The sequence below is a fragment of the Pseudoliparis swirei genome, chromosome 10 (genome assembly GCF_029220125.1).
Source record: "Pseudoliparis swirei isolate HS2019 ecotype Mariana Trench chromosome 10, NWPU_hadal_v1, whole genome shotgun sequence".
In the NCBI taxonomy this organism is placed as follows: domain Eukaryota; kingdom Metazoa; phylum Chordata; class Actinopteri; order Perciformes; family Liparidae; genus Pseudoliparis; species Pseudoliparis swirei.
This window is the reverse complement of record NC_079397.1, coordinates 270,149-285,148: the sequence shown is the minus strand read 5'-3', so window position 1 is coordinate 285,148 and position 15,000 is coordinate 270,149. Positions and strand designations below refer to the sequence as shown.

General features: G+C 50.4%; 1 protein-coding gene across 1 annotated transcript in view; it reads left to right on the top strand.

Annotated features, from left to right (window-relative positions):
• The window catches only part of LOC130200853 (receptor-type tyrosine-protein phosphatase O-like), a 22,641-nt gene that overhangs the window by 2,650 nt on the left and 4,991 nt on the right, over nt 1–15,000 (top strand). Inside the window, exons 2-9 of the mRNA XM_056425430.1 lie at nt 5,898–6,159; nt 8,441–8,596; nt 9,350–9,502; nt 11,353–11,823; nt 12,582–12,743; nt 13,415–13,611; nt 14,347–14,467; nt 14,810–14,994. Coding sequence (XP_056281405.1) covers nt 5,898–6,159; nt 8,441–8,596; nt 9,350–9,502; nt 11,353–11,823; nt 12,582–12,743; nt 13,415–13,611; nt 14,347–14,467; nt 14,810–14,994 — 1,707 coding nt within the window. The remainder of the gene's footprint in view (nt 1–5,897; nt 6,160–8,440; nt 8,597–9,349; nt 9,503–11,352; nt 11,824–12,581; nt 12,744–13,414; nt 13,612–14,346; nt 14,468–14,809; nt 14,995–15,000) is intronic.

Sequence of the window (15,000 nt, the reverse complement as noted above, 5' to 3'; positions counted from 1 at the left end):
GTGAAAGGAGGACAGGAAGTAGTTAAATGACAGGAAGTAGTTAAAGGAGGACAGCAAGTAGTTAGAGGACAGGAAGTAGTTAAATGAGGACAGGAAGTAGTTAAAGGAGGACAGGAAGTAGTTAAATGAGGACAGCAAGTAGTTAAAGGACAGGAAGTAGTTAAAGGAGGACAGGAAGTAGTTCAAGGAGGACAGGAAGTAGTTAAAGGAGGACAGGAAGTAGTTAAAGGAGGACAGGAAGTAGTTACGGTGTGCATCTTCTACCTGTGAGGCGAGACTACTGACTACTTAGATCCTGCTAAGTATTTTCTTTAAACTAGTTTTATCTGCTGAGTTACTGTTGTATTTGTTGTTTAGAGCTGCTGGATTGTTGGTCTATCCTGTTGTAGGATTAGTTTTGGTAGAGAGGTGTGTCCTGTTTACTGACACCTGAATCTTCACTGATTGGACGAGCGCTCATCACCTGGTTTCAATTGAGTGTCATTTGAATACCAACGGCCAAGGGGCGGTGTCAACGCGGCTGGAGGTAATCGGCACCAACCTGGGCTCAGAACCGGATCGGGTCTTTAGCGTCAGAAGACTCGGAGGACAAAGACATCGGAGTCTTCCCTTGGAATCAAGACTCGGAGGACAAAGACATCGGAGTCTTCCCTTGGAGTCAAGACTCGGAGGACAAAGTCATCAGAGTCTTCCCTTGGAGTCAAGACTCGGAGGACAAAGACATCGGAGTCTTCCCTTGGAGTCAAGACTCGGAGGACAAAGACATAGGAGTCTTCCCTTGGAGTCAAGACTCGGAGGACAAAGACATAGGAGTCTTCCGTTGGAGTCAAGACTCAGAGGACAAAGACATCAGAGTCTTCCGTTGGAGTCGAGACTCGGAGGACAAAGACATAGGAGTCTTCCGTTGGAGTCGAGACTTGGAGGACAAAGACATACGAGTCTTCCCTTGGAGTCAAGACTCAGAGGACAAAGACATCGGAGTCTTCCGTTGGAGTCGAGACTCGGAGGACAAAGACATAGGAGTCTTCCCTTGGAGTCAAGAATCTGAGGACAAAGACATCGGAGTCTTCCCTTGGAGTCAAGACTCGGAGGACAAAGACATAGGAGTCTTCCCTTGGAGTCAAGACTCGGAGGACAAAGACATAGGAGTCTTCCCTTGGAGTCAAGACTCTGAGGACAAAGACATCGGAGTCTTCCCTTGGAGTCAAGACTCGTAGGACAAAGACATCGGAGTCTTCCCTTGGAATCAAGACTCGGAGGACAAAGACATCGGAGTCTTCCCTTTGAGTCAAGACTCGGAGGACAAAGACATTGGATTCTTCCCTTGGAATCAAGACTCGGAGGACAAAGACATCGGAGTCTTCCCTTGGAGTCAAGACTCAGAGGACAAAGACATCGGAGTCTTCCCTTGGAGTCAAGACTCGGAGGACAAAGACATCGGAGTCTTCCATTGGAGTCGAGACTCGGAGGACAAAAACATAGGAGTCTTCCCTTGGAGTCAAGATTCAGAGGACAAACACATCGGAGTCTTCCCTTGGAGTTAAGACTCGGAGGACAAAGACATAGGAGTCTTCCCTTGGAGTCAAGACTCGGAGGACAAAGACATAGGAGTCTTCCGTTGGAGTCAAGACTCTGAGGACAAAGACATTGGAGTCTTCCCTTGGAATCAAGACTCGGAGGACAAAGACATCGGAGTCTTCCCTTTGAGTCAAGACTCGGAGGACAAAGACATTGGAGTCTTCCCTTGGAATCAAGACTCGGAGGACAAAGACATCGGAGTCTTCCCTTGGAGTCAAGACTCAGAGGACAAAGATTCAAGATTCAAGATTCAAGATGTTTTATTTGTCACATACACACACAGGGTGTGCAGTGAAATGAAAGACTCGGAGGACAAAGACATCGGAGTCTTCCCTTGGAGTCAAGACTCGGAGGACAAAGACATAGGAGTCTTCCGTTGGAGTCAAGACTCGGAGGACAAAGACATCGGAGTCTTCCCTTGGAGTCTTCGTGGCTGAGTATTTCCCCATTTAGTGAATATGTGTGTATTTCCCATAGCTGTATCTCTCCTCGTAGTTCCTATAGGACTCGTTCATTCATGGACCGGAACCCCTCCTCTGTTCTCCTTCCTACCCGTTCTACTCACACCCAGCACCTGGTCACAGGAGGCCTCTGGAACGGTCAGTCAGCCAAAGGCCGCTTTCATCTCTTTGCCGTGGAGCAGTCGCTTGACTTCCTGTCTCCCTGAGACCTGGACCACAGCAGACGTCTCCTTCAGACCCTCTGGTGGAGCTCCAGACTCCTCTCACCCACATGGTGTTTCTCTCCCCGCTGCCACTCTTTATCCACTGACTTGAGTTCCATGCTGTGACTCATCCGGCTCAACTCCACATGGTTGTTCTCTACCCCCTGGTTCTTTGGGAGATCTCTTGGAAGAGCTCGACGTCCTCCTGTCGACCTTCTCGGAACACGCTCCTCCTCCTGGGCGACTTCAACATCCAGACAGAAGTCATGTGACCTGTGACTCTTCCTGTCTTCCTTTAACCTCTCACTCAGTCCCTCCTCCTCACAAAGCCGGCAACCACCTTGACTCCATGTCCAGTAGAAGCTGCTCTCCCTCTAACTCACTGTGACTCCATGTCTCTGACCACCTCTTCATCTCTCTCTCTGGGACTGAGGACCACACAGATCTACAGACTCTGTCCTCCTCTCTGTCCTCCTCTCTCTCCTCCTCTCTGGCCTCCTCTCTGTCCTCCTCTCTCTCCTCCTCTCTGTCCTCCTCTCTCTCCTCCTCTCTCTCCTCCTCTCTGGCCTCCTCTCTGTCCTCCTCTCTCTCCTCCTCTCTCTCCTCCTCTCTGGCCTCCTCTCTCTCCTCCTCTGTCCTTATCCTTCACTCTGCTAGAGCATCCTCTCGCCTCTGTCCTTATCCTTCACTCTGCTAGAGCATCCTCTCTCCTCTGTCCTTATCCTTCACTCTGCTAGAGCATCCTCTCTCCTCTGTCCTTATCCTTCACTCTGCTAGAGCATCCTCTCTCCTCTGTCCTTATCCTTCACTCTGCTAGAGCATCCTTTCTCCTCTGTCCTTATCCTTCACTCTGCTAGAGCATCCTCTCTCCTCTGTCCTTATCCTTCACTCTACTAGAGCATCCTCTCTCCTCTGTCCTTATCCTTCACTCTGCTAGAGCATCCTCTCTCCTCTGTCCTTATCCTTCACTCTGCTAGAGCATCCTCTCTCCTCTGTCCTTATCCTTCACTCTACTAGAGCATCCTCTCTCCTCTGTCCTTATCCTTCACTCTGCTAGAGCATCCTCTCTCCTCTGTCCTTATCCTTCACTCTACTAGAGCATCCTCTCTCTCCTCTGTCCTTATCCTTCACTCTGCTAGAGCATCCTCTCTCCTCTGTCCTTATCCTTCACTCTGCTAGAGCATCCTCTCTCCTCTGTCCTTATCCTTCACTCTGCTAGAGCATCCTCTCTCTCCTCTGTCCTTATCCTTCACTCTGCTAGAGCATCCTCTCTCCTCTGTCCTTATCCTTCACTCTGCTAGAGCATCCTCTCTCTCCTCTGTCCTTATCCTTCACTCTGCTAGAGCATCCTCTCTCTCCTCTGTCCTTATCCTTCACTCTGCTAGAGCATCTCCTCTCTCCTCTGTCCTTATCCTTCTAGACCTTTCTGCAGCATTTTGACACTGTGAACCACCAGATCCTGATCTCTTCTCTTCAGGACCTGGGATCTCAGGCACTGCACTCGCTCTATTCTCTTCCTACCTTAACGACCACAACTACCGGGTAACGTGGAGAGGATCTGTGTCTGATCCTTGTCCTCTCACTATGGGGTCCCTCAAGGCTCCGTCCTGGGTCCCCTCCTCTTCCTCTCACTATGGGGTCCCTCAAGGCTGGTCCTGGGTCCCTCCTCTTCCTCTCACTATGGGGTTCCTCAAGGCTCCGTCCTGGGTCCCCTCCTCTTCCTCTCACTATGGGGTCCCTCAAGGCTCCGTCCTGGGTCCCCTCCTCTTCCTCTCACTATGGGGTTCCTCAAGGCTCCGTCCTGGGTCCCCTCCTCTTCCTCTCACTATGGGGTCCTCAAGGCTCCGTCCTGGGTCCCCTCCTCTTCCTCTCACTATGGGGTTCCTCAAGGCTCCGTCCTGGGTCCCCTCCTCTTCCTCTCACTATGGGGTCCTCAAGGCTCCGTCCTGGGTCCCTCCTCTTCCTCTCACTATGGGGTCCCTCAAGGCTCCGTCCTGGGTCCCTCCTCTTCCTCTCACTATGGGGTCCCTCAAGGCTCCGTCCTGGGTCCCTCCTCTTCCTCTCACTATGGGGTTCCTCAAGGCTCCGTCCTGGGTCCCTCCTCTTCCTCTCACTATGGGGTTCCTCAAGGCTCCGTCCTGGGTCCCTCCTCTTCCTCTCACTATGGGGTTCCTCAAGGCTCCGTCCTGGGTCCCTCCTCTTCCTCTCACTATGGGGTCCTCAAGGCTCCGTCCTGGGTCCCTCCTCTTCCTCTCACTATGGGGTTCCTCAAGGCTCCGTCCTGGGTCCCTCCTCTTCGTCTCACTGTGGGATTCCTCAAGGCACCGTCCTGGGTCCCTCCTCTTCCTCTCACTATGGGGTTCCTCAAGGCTCCGTCCTGGGTCCCTCCTCTTCCTCTCACTATGGGGTTCCTCAAGGCTCCGTCCTGGGTCCCTCCTCTTCTTCTCACTATGGGGTTCCTCAAGGCTCCGCCCTGGGTCCCCTCCTCTTCCTCTCACTATGGGGTCCTCAAGGCTCCGTCCTGGGTCCCCTCCTCTTCCTCTCACTATGGGGTTCCTCAAGGCTCCGTCCTGGGTCCCCTCCTCTTCGTCTCACTATGGGGTTCCTCAAGGCTCCGTCCTGGGTCCCCTCCTCTTCCTCTCACTATGGGGTTCCTCAAGGCTCCGTCCTGGGTCCCCTCCTCTTCCTCTCACTATGGGGTTCCTCAAGGCTCCGTCCTGGGTCCCCTCCTCTTCTTCTCACTATGGGGTTCCTCAAGGCTCCGTCCTGGGTCCCCTCCTCTTCTCTCTGTCATTCGTTCGCATGGCTTCTCCTACCATCGCTATATAAATACTTTTTAAAAAAAAGCTGAACATAGCTGAAAATAGCTGCCAACAGCTGAAATAGGCCGAACATAGCTTAAACATCTGAATATTTCAAAAAGGAAAACTTCCTGCTGAAAATAATGAAGCACAAACATATTGGGTGGAAATGTATAACTGGAAAAGATAAGCAAAACTTTATCTTCTAAATATTCAAAGATATGAATCACAAACCAAGAAATGAGAGAGATGGGGGAAAGTCAGACATGAGAACCAGAGAGAGAAATAACTAAACTAGAACGGGCACTTGGTAGAGCGCATACCTTCGCATATCACAAGATTGGGCATTGAATTATGAACATGTTGGCATTAGTTGCATGCCAATTGGACAAAAATGTATTGTGCTATGGTAAAAAAAGAGTTTGACACAATGTATCATAAACAAGAGTGTGTGTCCTCATATTTCAGCTATTTTCAGACATTTTCAGCAATTTAGTTTATATTTTTCAGCTTCAAGCTTTCAGATGTTAAGCATTCCAACGCATTTTCAGCAGGAAATGCATCTTCTAGTTATAATATAAATCCTGTTTTATTCTCAAGACTAAAACCGGGTTCAATAACAAATGTTCTGCGTACTGTCTCTTTAAGTGCGCATGTGTGTGTGTGGACCAGTTCACGATGCATACAGGACCAGTATAGGACCTGGTCCGGGTGGTTATATATCTGAACCAGAGGACTCTGGGAAGACTCTCCTCGTGCTTCAGTGTCTGATGAAGACTCTCCTCGTGCTTCAGTGTCTGATGAAGACTCTCCTCGTGCTTCAGTGTCTGATGAAGACTCTCCTCGTGTTTCAGGGCGCGGGGGCGTTTCAGGCGTCCCTGGATGAAGACGGGCTGGTGGTGGCGAGGCTCGAGCGCTCCGACCTGCGGCCCGGCGTCTCGGCGTACGCCGCCCAGCTGTCCGGGGAGCCTCGGCTGATCCTGGTTCCGTTTCAGAACACCAGCGAGCCGCTTCTGTTCAACACGTCGCTGCACGGGCTCTGCTACATGGTGGGGCTCCGGCTGAAACGGGGCCAGACCTGGTCCAGACCCGTCAGGACCGTCCCGGTGCTCACAAGTAATTACTCATGTTCGTCACATGATAGGTCTTGACTCGTGTTTCAGTGTTTTAATGTTTTAATGTTTCAGTGTTTTAATGTTTCAGTGTTTCAGTGTTTTAATGTTTTAATGTGTCAGTCTGTCAGTGTTTCAGTGTGTCAGTGTGTCAGTCTGTCAGTGTTTCAGTGTTTCAGTGTGTCAGTGTTTCAGCAGTGTGTCAGTGTGTCAGTGTTTCAGCAGTGTGTCAGTGTGTCAGTGTGTCAGTGTGTCAGTCTGTCAGTGTGTCAGTGTCAGTGTCAGTGTTTCAGTGTGTCAAGTCTGTCAGTGTTTCAGTGTGTCAGTGTTTCAGTGTGTCAGTCTGTCAGTGTTTCAGTGTGTCAGTGTGTCAGTCTGTCAGTGTTTCAGTGTGTCAGTGTGTCAGTCTGTCAGTGTGTCAGTCTGTCAGTGTTTCAGTGTGTCAGTGTTTCAGTGTGTCAGTGTGTCAGTGTCAGTGTCAGTGTTTCAGTGTGTCAGTCTGTCAGTGTTTCAGTGTGTCAGTGTTTCAGTGTGTCAGTCTGTCAGTGTTTCAGTGTGTCAGTCTGTCAGTGTCAGTCTGTCAGTGTTTCAGTGTGTCAGTCTGTCAGTGTGTCAGTGTTTCAGTGTTTCAGCAGTGTGTCAGTGTTTCAGCAGTGTGTCAGTGTTTCAGTGTGTCAGTGTGTCAGTCTGTCAGTGTTTTAGTGTGTCAGTGTTTCAGTGTGTCAGTGTTTCAGTGTGTCAGTGTGTCAGTCTGTCAGTGTTTCAGTCTGTCAGTGTGTCAGTGTGTCAGTGTGTCAGTCTGTCAGTGTTTCAGTCTGTCAGTGTTTCAGTGTGTCAGTGTGTCAGTCTGTCAGTGTCAGTGTTTCAGTGTTTCAGTGTGTCAGTGTGTCAGTGTTTCAGTGTGTCAGTGTTTCAGTGTGTCAGTCTGTCAGTGTTTCAGTGTTTCAGTGTGTCAGTGTGTCAGTCTGTCAGTGTTTCAGTGTGTCAGTGTGTCAGTCTGTCAGTGTTTCAGCAGTGTGTCAGTGTTTCAGTGTGTCAGTGTGTCAGTGTGTCAGTGTTTCAGTGTGTCAGTGTGTCAGTCTGTCAGTGTTTCAGTGTGTCAGTGTTTCAGTGTGTCAGTGTGTCAGTCTGTCAGTGTTTCAGTGTGTCAGTGTTTCAGTGTTTCAGTCTGTCAGTGTGTCAGTGTGTCAGTCTGTCAGTGTTTCAGTGTGTCAGTGTGTCAGTGTTTCAGTGTTTCAGTGTGTCAGTGTTTCAGTGTGTCAGTCTGTCAGTGTTTCAGTGTGTCAGTGTGTCAGTCTGTCAGTGTTTCAGTCTGTCAGTGTGTCAGTCTGTCAGTGTTTCAGTCTGTCAGTGTTTCAGTGTGTCAGTGTTTCAGTGTGTCAGTGTGTCAGTGTGTCAGTCTGTCAGTGTGTCAGTGTTTCAGTGTGTCAGTCTGTCAGTGTTTCAGTGTTTCAGTGTGTCAGTGTGTCAGTCTGTCAGTGTTTCAGTGTGTCAGTGTGTCAGTCTGTCAGTGTGTCAGTGTTTCAGTGTTTCAGCAGTGTGTCAGTGTTTCAGTGTGTCAGTGTGTCAGTGTGTCAGTGTTTCAGTGTGTCAGTGTGTCAGTCTGTCAGTGTTTCAGTGTGTCAGTGTTTCAGTGTGTCAGTGTGTCAGTCTGTCAGTGTTTCAGTGTGTCAGTGTTTCAGTGTTTCAGTCTGTCAGTGTGTCAGTGTGTCAGTGTGTCAGTCTGTCAGTGTTTCAGTGTGTCAGTGTGTCAGTGTTTCAGTGTGTCAGTGTTTCAGTGTGTCAGTCTGTCAGTGTTTCAGTGTGTCAGTGTGTCAGTCTGTCAGTGTTTCAGTCTGTCAGTGTGTCAGTCTGTCAGTGTTTCAGTCTGTCAGTGTGTCAGTGTTTCAGTGTGTCAGTGTTTCAGTGTGTCAGTGTGTCAGTGTGTCAGTCTGTCAGTGTTTCAGTGTTTCAGTCTGTCAGTGTGTCAGTGTGTCAGTGTTTCAGTGTGTCAGTCTGTCAGTGTTTCAGTGTGTCAGTGTTTCAGTGTGTCAGTTGTGCCAGCTGTCCCCAATCTGGCCTTGGCTGCTGACTGATTGGTAATCAGTCAGAGCAGCTGCTGCTCCTATAAAAAGGGCAGCAGAGCTGGAGGAGTGAGCAGTCTGCTCCATGTCGTTCAAGGAAACCTCTTGGTGCCGGTGGGGGAGACCTGCTACCCGTGGGTGTCAGTGTTTCAGTGTTTCCTCATGTTTCATTACAGCGAATGTTTCATGTTTCACGGTGTGACTTGTGGTTTTCCTCGTCAGAGCCACTTCCTGTCCGCTGGGTCCAGGTCTCCGACTACCGGGAGTCTCCAGAGACCGGCGTGGTGTTTCAGATGGAGCCTCCAGCAGGAACCGTCTTCAGCCGCGTGAACATCAGCTTCAGCGAAGCAGCCGAGCGCCGCTCCATGCTCTACAAAGGTAGGCGTTTTCAATGGCCCAACACGCGTGTTCCATATAATATATATAAAAATATGTGAAACGATTAAAAATTTTAATCAGGTTAATCACAGGTTTCTGTGGATTAATCATAATTAATCACATATATACATTCAGGGTTTTTCCTGGGTCAAAATGGGTCTTCGGTGCTCCCAAAAAAAATTTCTATTCATTGAGTGAGTGATCAGCAGCTGGCCGCTCGGTCCATTCGCGCACCTCACAGTTGCGTATTGATCAGACAAGAAGACACGCTTATCAACTCCAGTGTTTCCCCTCCTATTATAACAGGGGGAATCTCCACCCGTCACCCTGTAATTTTCGTCTACCCCCCCCCCCCCGTCAATTTTCGGCTCGCTGGTGCAAGTGACTTTTTTCGTCGATGTGCGCGCACGCCGGCATCCGAGCTCTGCGGTAGCGAGGCGGAGATCGGAGTCGTGTTAACGCGACACTAGAGACAGAATGACACGCTGCTGGAGAGACGACCAACAACAGACGGACTGGAAGCTCATTCTGCGCATGCGTTAAATGCGTTAAAGAAAAAAACTAGTTAAACCTGTAATTTAATTAACTGAGTTAACGCGTTATTTTTCACAGCACTAATATATATACATAAATATAAATATGTATATATATATAAATATCTAATAATTTTTCTAGAACATACATATGTAAATATATATAATAAATATGTAAATATATGTATTAAATAATAATTGTTGTTGCGTGTCCTCGTAGATTTCTACAAAGGGAAGACGGTGTTCAAACACTGGTTACCTGGCGTGTGTTACCGGAACATCACCTTCAGGCTGGTGTCTGAGGTCACCGTGTACCGGAAGGCCCTGGTGACCCTCAGTGACATCACACACTCACCTGTACACCACCGAACAGGTGACCCCTAGTGACATCACACACTCACCTGTACACCACCAGACAGGTGACCCCTAGTGACATCACACACTCACCTGTAGGACTCTATGAAGGTACATTGGTGGAAGTGAATGTACACAACATTTTTTGATTTATTCACCTGTCCCTGTCTTACCCGTCTCACCTGTCTCTGTCTCACCTGTCTTACCTGTCTCACCTGTCTCTGTCTCACCTATCTCTGTCTCACCTGTCTCACCTGTCTCTGTCTCACCTGTCTCTGTCTCACCTGTCTCTGTCTCACCTGTCTCACCTGTCCCTGTCTCACCTGTCTCTGTCTCACCTGTCTCTGTCTCACCTGTCTGTGTCTCACCTGTCTGTGTCTCACCTGTCTCTGTCTCAACTGTCTCTGTCTCACCTGTCTCTGTCTCACCTGTCTCTGTCTCACCTGTCTCTGTCTCACCTGTCTCTGTCTCACTTATCTCTGTTTCACCTGTCTCTGTCTCAACTGTCTCTGTCTCACCTGTCTCTGTCTCAACTGTCTCTGTCTCACCTGTCTCTGTCTCACCTGTCTCTGTCTCACCTGTCTCTGTCTCACCTGTCTCTGTCTCACCTGTCTCTGTCTCACTTATCTCTGTCTCACCTGTCTCTGTCTCACCTGTCTCTGTCTCACCTGTCTCTGTCTCAACTGTCTCTGTCTCACCTGTCTCTGTCTCAACTGTCTCTGTCTCACCTGTCTCTGTCTCACCTGTCTCTGTCTCACCTGTCTCTGTCTCACTTATCTCTGTCTCACCTGTCTCTGTCTCACTTATCTCTGTCTCACCTGTCTCTGTTTCACCTGTCTCACCTGTCCCTGTCTCACCTATCTCTGTCTCACCTGTCTCTGTCTCACTTGTCTCTGTCTCACCTGTCTCTGTCTCACCTGTCCCTGTCTCACCTATCTCTGTCTCACTTATCTCTGTCTCACCTGTCTCTGTTTCACCTGTCTCACCTGTCCCTGTCTCACCTATCTCTGTCTCACCTGTCTCTGTCTCACTTATCTCTGTCTCACCTGTCTCTGTCTCACCTGTCCCTGTCTCACCTATCTCTGTCTCACTTATCTCTGTCTCACCTGTCTCTGTTTCACCTGTCTCTGTTTCACCTGTCTCACCTGTCTCTGTCTCACTTATCTCTGTCTCACCTGTCTCTGTTTCACCTGTCTCTGTCTCACCTGTCCCTGTCTCACTTATCTCTGTCTCACCTGTCCCTGTCTCACCTATCTCTGTCTCACTTATCTCTGTCTCACCTATCTCTGTCTCACCTGTCTCTGTCTCACCTGTCCCTGTCTCTTATCTCTGTCTCACCTGTCTCTGTCTCACCTGTCTCTGTCTCACCTGTCTCTGTCTCCACTTGTCTCACCTGTCCCTGTCTCACTTATCTCTGTCTCACCTGTCTCTGTTTCACCTGTCTCTGTTTCACCTGTCTCACCTGTCCCTGTCTCACCTGTCCCTGTCTCACCTATCTCTGTCTCACCTGTCTCTGTCTCACTTATCTCTGTCTCACCTGTCTCTGTTTCACCTGTCTCTGTCTCACCTATCTCTGTCTCACCTGTCTCTGTCTCACTTATCTCTGTCTCACCTGTCTCTGTCTCACCTGTCCCTGTCTCACTTATCTCTGTCTCACCTGTCTCTGTCTCACCTGTCTCTGTCTCACTTATCTCTGTCTCACCTGTCTCTGTTTCACCTGTCTCTGTCTCACCTGTCTCTGTCTCACTTATCTCTGTCTCACCTGTCTCTGTCTCACCTGTCTGTCTCTCTCTGTCTCACCTGTCCCTGTCTCACTTATCTCTGTCTCACCTGTCTCTGTTTCACCTGTCTCTGTCTCACCTGTCTCAGTGCCCTACCCCCCCCTCAACATGTTCCATAAGATCGTCCTCCTGAGCCAGAGGACGCTGTCAGGTGACCCAGACGTGGCTCCTCCTGAGGGGCCCGAGGAGAACCAGCGCGCCTCCCATCAAGCCCGTGACCTCCTAGAGGAGCAGCAGGAGGAGGAGCAGCAGGAGGAGCAGCCCTCTGAGGGGGCTTCCAGGCGTGTTCCCTTCAGCCCAACACGGAGTCTGACAGGCACCAACCAGACTCTGAGCTCCTGGCTGGACCCCACCACGCCGCCTCCTGCCGAGGAGGAGGAGGAGTTTGTGAACGGCGTGGTGGACTACGAGGACTCCAACGAGCCCGGTTCAGCCATGGGGGTCCCCTCCCAGGCCTCCGGCCTGACCCCCATGACCCCCATGCTGCTGGAGCTGCGCTGGCAGCCCCCGAGACCCCCGACCAGCTACGAAGGCTTCAACGTCTACATCTCCAGAGAAGGTAAGGAGGAGGAGGAGGAGGAGGAGGAGGAGGAGGGTGATGATGATGATTCAGTTTATTTGTTTCGCCCAATTTCACAAATTACAAATTTGTCTCGGAGTGCTTTACAATCTGTACACATAGACATCCCTGACCTTTGACCTCACATCGGATCAGGAAAAACTCCCAAACAACCCTTCAGGGGGAAAAAAGGGAAGAACCCTTGAGGAGAGAACAAAGGAGGATCCCTCTCCAGGATGGACAATAGATGTCATGTGACCAGAAGGACAGATTAGAGTTAAAATACATCCAACTAGAACGGGCACTCGGTAGAGCGCATACCTTCGCATATCACAAGATTGGGCATTGAATTATGAACATGTTGGCATTAGTTGCATGCCAATAGGACAAAAATGTATCGTGCTATGGTAAAAAAAAAGATGTTGACCTTTCCTTGACCTTGACCTTTGACCCGATTGATCCCAAAATCTAATCAAATGGTCCCGGGATAATAAACAATCATCCCACCAAATTTCATGCGATTCGGTTCAATACTTTTTGAGTTTTGTGAATAACACGCATACAAATAAATAAATAAATACACGGCGATCAAAACATAACCTTCCGGCATTTTCAATGCGAAGGTAATGACTGTGACAGAGTGGATGAATAGTTCATAGTCGGCATATTCCACGATGGAGACCTCCACCATCCATCAGATGGAGGTAGAGATGGTGTTGATGATGACGATGCAGTACCAGGCTCCTCACCTTCCTCAGGTAACTCCTCCCTCAACGCCACCGTGGATGAAAACACTCACGATTTCTTCTCCGAGCTGACGGAGTCGGGGACGTACCGCGTCCGGGTCGCCACGCTCAGCGCCACCGGGGACTGTGAGGCCCGGGAGAGCGGCGGCAGCACCGGCTTCAGCTTCTACCTCAGTACGGACCACAGCGCTACAACCAGTTACAGCGCCGCGACAGCAGACAGCGCCATGACAGCCAGATCACAGCGCCGCGACAACCAGACCACAGCGCCATGACAACCAGATCACAGCGCCATGACAACCAGACCACAGCGCCATGACAACCAGATCACAGCGCCATGACAACCAGACCACAGCGCCATGACAACCAGACCACAGCGCCATGACAACCAGACCACAGCGCCATGACAACCAGGCCACAGCGCCATGACAGCCAGACCACAGCGCCATGACAGCCAGACCACAGCGCCATGACAACCAGACCACAGCGCCATGACAACCAGACCACAGCGCCATGACAACCAGACCACAGCGCCATGACAACCAGACCACAGCGCCATGACAACCAGACCACAGCGCCATGACAACCAGATCACAGCGCCATGACAACCAGATCACAGCGCCATGGCAACCAGACCACAGCGCCATGACAACCAGACCACAGCGCCATGACAACCAGACTACAGCGCCATGACAACCAGACCATAGCGCCATGACAACCAGACCATAGCGCCATGACAACCAGACCACAGCGCCATGACAACCAGACCACAGCGCCATGACAACCAGACCACAGCGCCATGACAACCAGACCACAGCGCCATGACAACCAGTGCTGTGCTTCAGGTCCAGCCGGGGAGGTTCTGGAGGATCTCCGGCAGCGCCCCCAGGCCGTCGGCGTGCGGCTGCTGGGCTCCAGCACCGCGCTGGTCTCCTGGGCTCCGTCCTCAGAGACCCACAGCGGCAGCCTGGTGTCGGTGGTCTCCACCACCTGCCTCCGCCCGGCTCCCAGCCAGAGGATGGAGAGCACGTACTGCAGCGAGGTACGGGGCCACGCCGCTGGATGAACCGCCTCAACCCACCCCGTAACTACTCAACTCAGCCCGTAACTACTCAACTCAGCCCGTAACTACTCAACTCGGCCCTTAACTACTCAACTCAGCCCTTAACTACTCAACTCGGCCCTTAACTACTCAACTCGGCCCGTAACTACTCAACTCAGCCCGTAACTACTCAACTCGGCCCGTAACTACTCAACTCAGCCCTTAACTACTCAACTCGCCCGTAACTACTCAACTCGGCCCGTAACTACTCAACTCGGCCCGTAACTACTCAACTCGGCCCGTAACTACTCAACTCGGCCCGTAACTACTCAACTCGGCCCGTAACTACTCAACCCACCCCGTAACTACTCAACCCACCCCGTAACTACTCAACTCAGCCCTTAACTACTCAACTCAGCCCTTAACTACTCAACCCAGCCCTTAACTACTCAACTCAGCCCTTAACTACTCAACCCAGCCCTTAACTACTCAACCCAGCCCTTAACTACTCAACTCAGCCCTTAACTACTTAACTCAGCCCTTAACTACTGAACTTAACTTATACCTTAACTTATTTACTCATAAACACACCATGTTAAAACTTAATTCTCAAATAGTTTCTCTTAATTCTAAAAATTGTATTTAACTTCGATTTTCAGAATAAGTAAATAACGTTTTGTTTCAGTTTGATCGTCTTCAGGAACGTTTTTATTTGTGTTGTTTTTCTTGCTCCAGGAAAACTCCACCAGTGACATCATCAGTCACCTGACCCCCGGGGCCCAGTACCGGGTGGTGGTCCGGCACACCAACGGGCCGCTGACCAGTCCGCCGTCAGAACCCGTCATCATCGACATCCGTGAGTCTGGTGACGCCTTCATGAGCATCGGCCGTTTCATATTTAATATTTCACATTGAAGAAGATAAATTTAACATCGAAGAAAGAAATGAAGGGATGGCATTATTGGGGAGGACATAACGTCACGGTTCTCCTCAGCGTTCATCTTCAAGGCCTTGAGATCGTCCTTGAACAAGATGGGAGTCGATCGGAGAAGTTTTGTAGGAGGAGTCTGTAAATGTAGAACGGCAAAAAATGACAAATTCAAGCAAAAAACGCCCACATTTGTTGAATAATTGTAGCGCCCCCTATTGTTCAAATCGCACAAAGTGAATGAGGGTATATGTGTGTGTGTGTGTGTAGAGCCCTCCGGGGTGCTCCAGCTCTCCGTCTTCCCCCTCAGCCCCACGGCGGCGGTCCTCAGCTGGCAGCGGCCGTTCCTCGTGACCTTCAGGAAGTTCGTCCTGCAGATGTTCTTCTTCAACCCGGTGACCTTGAGCTCCGAGTGGACGACCTACTACGAGATCTCAGGCAGCGCCTCCGTCATCGCCTCT